The sequence below is a fragment of the Thamnophis elegans genome, chromosome 12 (genome assembly GCF_009769535.1).
Source record: "Thamnophis elegans isolate rThaEle1 chromosome 12, rThaEle1.pri, whole genome shotgun sequence".
Taxonomy (NCBI): Eukaryota; Metazoa; Chordata; class Lepidosauria; order Squamata; family Colubridae; genus Thamnophis; species Thamnophis elegans.
Window position 1 is genome coordinate 40,873,525 of NC_045552.1, and position 6,000 is coordinate 40,879,524.

At 43.6% G+C, this 6,000-nt stretch overlaps 1 protein-coding gene across 1 annotated transcript in view; it reads right to left on the bottom strand.

The window, feature by feature from the left end:
* Positions 1 to 3,117: 3,117 nt before the first annotated feature.
* VSIG1 (V-set and immunoglobulin domain containing 1) overlaps positions 3,118 to 6,000 on the bottom strand; it is a 12,113-nt gene continuing 9,230 nt past the window's right edge. Inside the window, exons 5-6 of the mRNA XM_032228534.1 lie at positions 5,741 to 5,879; positions 3,118 to 3,298 (exon numbers count right to left, since the gene is read on the bottom strand). Coding sequence (XP_032084425.1) covers positions 3,118 to 3,298; positions 5,741 to 5,879 — 320 coding nt within the window. The remainder of the gene's footprint in view (positions 3,299 to 5,740; positions 5,880 to 6,000) is intronic.

The following is a 6,000-nucleotide window of genomic DNA, read 5'->3' on the forward strand; positions in this document are numbered from 1 at the left end:
GAGCAAAAAACAGCCCATTTTTCATTTATTTTTGCCCTCCCCAGCCCCCAGGAGCACTTTGCAGGCCTCCCAAAGGCTACACAAGTCCATTTGTGTGAAGCGGGGGGGTTCTGGAGGCAAAAAAATGCTGTATTCAGTGTATAAGATGTAACCAGATTTTCACCCTCTTTTGGGGGGGGGGGGCTGCATCTTATAATCCAAAAAATACAGTAGTTCTTTGAATTTAAAAGTTGAATCATGGCAACTGCTAGACCAAACTTTGTTAACTTTTGTTAAAACTAATTTTGCTCTGATTGATGAAGTTGCTTGGATGAGCCACGAAACCTCAGATTAAGAAAGTTTGGTCCCATTGCCATGAGTCAACTTTTAGGCACCTTTGGCCTGGACGGTTCAGTCTTCATTGACACACTTCTTTGAGTTGTTTTATGCTCTAGCTAGTGTCACCCTGAAGCTATCCAGCTGCCGTGTTGTTTGGTGACTGCTAACCCTTCGGAGCCTAATTGCTTTCTCCAGTGAATTGCCTCACATGTTCACTGTTGACCTTTCTGATTGTATCCAGCATTACATATACGCAGCAGGAAAGTTGAAGATAATGGAATGTTGCAGCTACGACTCTTCGTCCTATTATTGCACTCTTACAGAATGTATCATCATGCCCTCAGGTTACTTTTCAACTTTGTCTCCCATTCCTGTTATCAGAGAAACATAACAGCAGATAATCTGATGGACATTTTATTGTTCTTCAAAGTAACAAAAGAATCAAGCCACTTCCCCGTTCTTCGCATGCCGTTCTGCATTAGAAAAGCTACACCAGAGGTCTTTGCTGAACGAGGACTAGTAAAGCGTGTGTTACTCCTTGGTTTTTTTAAAAACAAACAAACAAACAAACCCCGAGTACCAAAAGCAAGTTACAGAAAAAAATATTCTTTACTAATTGAGGCTGCGTTTATAAAGCTCATGAGGTTGTGGACAATGCCTTCTTGGGGGAAAAATGAGATTAAGCGTGGTGACTAAAGTATTCAAACAATGTAAAAAGATGCTGAGTGCATAGAGTGGTGCGTTATAGCATTCCGTGCAACTTTTAAAGCAGCCTTGTCTTTCCTACAGGTAGTCCTTAACTTACGGGAAATTAGTCAAGTGAGTTTTGCCCCATTTTTTTTACTTTTCTCATCACCTTTGTGAATCACGGCAGTGGTTAAATTAGTAACATGGTTGTTAAGTGGATCTGGCTTCCCCACCGACTTTGCTTGTCAGAAGGTCGTAAAATGGGATCACACGATCCCGGGACACGGCAACCGTCCTAAATATGAACTAGCTGTCAAGCATCTGAATGCAAAGTTAGTTTAAGTTTTATTTTATTTATATGCCGCCCTATTCCCAAAAAGGGACTCAGGGCGGCGAACAACTTAAACGGGAAAGGGAAACATGCAAGTACAAAATAGACATTTAAAATGACCAACAACCACACCTGTCGAGAGGGGAAGGGAACTCATCAACCCCAGGCCTGCCGACACAGCCAGGTTTTAACGGCTTTTCGGAAAGCAGGGAGAGAGGTGAGGGTCCGAATCTCCACGGGGAGTTCGTTCCAAAGGGCCGGAGCTGCAACAGAGAAGGCCCTCCCCCGGGTCGTAGCCAGATGGCATTGGCTAGTGGATGGAACCCGGAGGAGGCCGACCCTGTGCGATCTAATGGGTCTTTGGGAGGTAATTGGCAGCAGGCGGTCTCTCAAGTACCAGGTCCAATACCATGAAGGGCTTTATAAGTGATAACTAGCACCTTGAAGCGTATCCGGAGACCGATTGGAAGCCAGTGCAGCTCGCGGAGGATAGGTGTAACGTGGGTGTATCGAGGTACACCCACAATCGCTCGTGCGGTCGCATTCTGGACCAGTTGACCAAACCATATGACCAATGGGGATGCTGAAATGGTCGTAAGTGTGAAAAATGGTCATAGCTCGCTTTTTTCAGTGCCTTTGTAACTTCAGTCACTAAGCAAACTGTTGTAAGTTGAGGACTACTACTGGCTTCTCTCTGGGATAGACAGAGCTGTTTTAAAGCATTGCAGACAGGAACTCTGTCTTTCTCCCAAATATCTTTGTGGACTTGAATCCAAAGCACTGCCCAGTCCTGCTAATTATGAGCATGACAGGCAGCTCAGAGGATGTTAACTAATTCTTGTTAACCAATACTAGCAAGTTGGATATGCGAGACTCACACCTTATGTTAAATAAGTGAGGGCATTCAAACAATTTGTCTGTGGTTTGGTAAAGAAAAACAATTTTGGGGGATTCGTACAACTAACTGAACTCTAACCACTTCCTGGGTTTGTACCTCTTGTTAGAATTAATTATGTGACCGGCTAGTTAGATTAGACCAGTACAACATGGCCAACCTAGTCGCATTGCCTTGTGGGTTTATAGATAGTTCTCGATTTACAACTCTAATTGTAAGTTTGCAGTTTTGGTTTGCATCGTAAAGCGGGTCACTATGCGATCGCCCTCAAGTTTAAAAACCTTTTGCAGCAGCTGTTAAATGCAGACCGCTTGTCAAGTGCCCAAAATGCGGTCACATGACTGCGAGGAGACCCCAGAACTTAGAATCTGAATCATAAGTCGCTTTTGGGGGTTCCATTTTAACTTCATACTGTAAGTGAAGGGCTACCTGTACTTTTTATTTTTCACATTTCTGACCACCCATCTCCCTCAAAGAGGGACTCTGGGTGTTCAAATGTTAAAATATAAAAACAGTGTATGTAAAGATTAAAACTTTAGACGAAGGGTAGGAATTTAATAGGCAACAGCTATTGAAATGAATTAAAAGGCAAAGGGGGGGGGGACTTTCAGGGCACTAACCAGCCCCAGGGCTGTGTGCTCCTCTTATGATTGAGGTACCCCGTGGTTTATTCAATAAATCATGTTTTAGACAATCTCACGTGACGTGCAAATCTGGTCGTGATGGGCTCGTGTGAAATGGACAGAAGGCTGGAGAAATCAATCTCAGATGGCTAGACATGAATGCTAGTGTGACACTATTTGGAAGGCACAGGTGTGGAATCAGTGTGGAAATTCATGATTAGATGGGGTGCTTTTTAGGATTCCCCCAAGGGCAACCACTGGTTTTAGGAAACTGGTTGATGGCCCATTTCCTGTGTCTCATTTTCAGACAATATGGCAATCTGGGCTTCTTCCGGGCTCTCGTATTCTCCATTCTCATTAGGATCCTTGTTTGGTGGGACTGCAGCCACGGGAACGGTGGCTTGGCTGGGCACCACAGCATATTCCGCCTTTGCAGCCATAGGCCTGCAAAAACACCCCAAGAAACAAAGGTGAATTGAATTAAATTGAATACTTTATTTGGCCAGGTGTGATTAGACACACAAGAAATTGGTTCCACCACAAAACTGCGGTTGACTAAAGCGCGCTCGACGAAACCGCGTACCTGACGTCATCACAGCGCAACGAAAAAAGCACGCTGTGAGCGGTAAAGCTAAAATTAACGCGTAAACCTAAACCTAACCCCCCAAACCTAACCCCCCCAAACCTAACCCTAAACCTAACCCTAAACCTAACGCTAACCCTTAACCTAACCCTAACCCTTAACCTAAACCTAAACCTAACCCTTACCTTTACGTGAATCGGCTTGCTTTAAAAGCGCTTTTTAAAGTGCCCTTTTTTCTCCGCGGTCGTTGTTGTCGCGCTGCTGATGACGTCAGCAACGCGCTTTAATCGGGCGCGCTTTAGTGGACCGCGGTTTTGTCATGCCACGAAGAAATTTGTCTCAGGTGCAGAAGCTCTCAGTGTATATGCAAGGCAACAGAATAATGGTAATCATCATCATAATACCGATAAGAGTAAAGAAGATAAGGATAATAGTAATACTACAATACTACATGAATAAATACACAGAGACATTAGACAGTGTTAAAGTTTAGACAAACATGCATTTTCTTGATGCAGCATTTTCAGGAGTTCTAACACCTCTTTTATGAAAAATCTCAGTGAGGGTAAAGGTAAAGGTTCTCCTCGCATATATGTGCTAGTCGTTCCTGACTCCAGGGAGCGGTGCTCATCTCCGTTTCAAAGTCAAAGAGCCAGCGCTGTCTGAAGACATCTCCGTGGTCATGTAGCCAGCATGACTAAACGCCGAAGGTGCATGGAACGCTGTTACCTTCCCAACAAAGGTGGTTCCAATTTTTCTACTTGTATTTTTTTTTACATGTTTTCGAACTGCTAGGTTGGCAGAAGCTGGGACAAGTAATGAGAGCTCACTCTGTTACACAGCGCTAGGGATTTGAACCGCCAAACTGCCAACCTTTCTGATTGACAAGCTCAGCGTCTTAGCCACTGAGCCATCGTGTCCCTTTTCAGTGAGTGTAATCTTTCCCAATTCAAGAGTCTTAGATTTCAACCCCATCATTCCTGGGTATCTGGCACAATGTGCTGTTGAGTTGAAGTCCAGGGCAGAAGGAGGAGGTACCAGATTGGAGAAGGTTACAGTGACCCTTTTAGGCTAATCCAACTTGGTTATATTTTTATGTTTTTATATGCCCTCAAGTTGAGTTTCTCTCTCGGCCTATGTGAAGTTTCTTTGGCAATGTTATTGAGGTGGTCTCAATCACTGTCTTCTTGAAGGATCTAGTCAACTAGCCCAACATTCCTAGACAATCTCCCATGAAGGAATGAACAGTACTTAACTTCTGACATAGCACATGGAATAATAGAGTTGGAAGGGACCTTGGAAGGCTTCTAGTCCAACACCCAACTTAACTCAGGAGACTTATAGCATCCCAAACAAATGACTGTCCAGTCTCTTCTTAAAAGACAGCACTGATGGAGCACCCACAACTTCTGGAACCAAGTAATTCCAATGATTAACTGTTCTCGCTGTCAAGAAATTTCTCCTTGGTTTTAGGTTGGATCAATCTTTATTGATCTCCCATCAATTTAATTTAATAATCCACCAGTTTGCCTGGTTACTCATAAATTCAGCTTGGTTCCTTTATGTGTCCATATACATTACAATTCTTAGCCTGAGATCACATCCTTTGCTACTTATTGGGAAGGTTTTCTTTGATTTTTTTTTAATCCTACCTTTTATTGCATAAATAACTCAATGTGGTGAACATACCTAGTATTTCATTCTCCTCCTATTTTCCCCACAAGAACGCTTTGAAGTCGGATTTGGCTTAGCCCTTAAGGTGAGCCAGCTACTATGGTTAGTCCACTAGGATTATAGTTTACTGTGAAAACAATAGCAGTATCACTTAGACTTATATAGCGCTTTACTGTGCTTAACAGCCCTCTCTAAGAGGTTTACAGAGTCAACATATTGCCCCCAACAATTTGGGTCCTCATTTTACCTACCTCAGATGGACGGGAGACTGAGTCAACCTTGAGCCTGGTGACCTTTGAACTGCCAAATGGCAGGCAGTCAGCGGAAGTAGCCTGCAGTACTGCACTCTAACCACTGCACCACCCCGGCTCATATGAAGCCAGTGATATATGAAGTCAGCCGCTTGAGGCTGACTCTACAATTCTATTCTAGAATGCTATTCTAGGCCCATCATTGATAGCCTGACATGGGAACTCAGTCACTGTGCTGAGAAATATACCCTTTTGCCTTGTTTGCTAAACTCTTGTTTCAACAAACTCTGGATTAAAACCATGAGCCAACCTGGTTTTGGACAAATTTCAGAAAAGGGGGAAGCTTTTTTCCAAAAACAAAACTCTCGACAAACTTACTGCATTTCCTTGGCTGCAGGTTTCTCTTTTCTCCGCTTCTTCTTCTCTCTGGAGATTACAATCCAACCAATGATACAAATCAAGGCAGCAGCCAGAATGGCCGCAATTATGGCTCCCACAATGATGCCGCTTTCTGAATCTGCAAGGAGAGAAACTCCTGTCGTTTATACAAGAAACTCCTTGGCAGGAGGTGTGAAGCAGCTAGTTCACACTTCTGAGTGGACTATAGAATAGGAAAGGCGATTTATCCATCTTGGCAA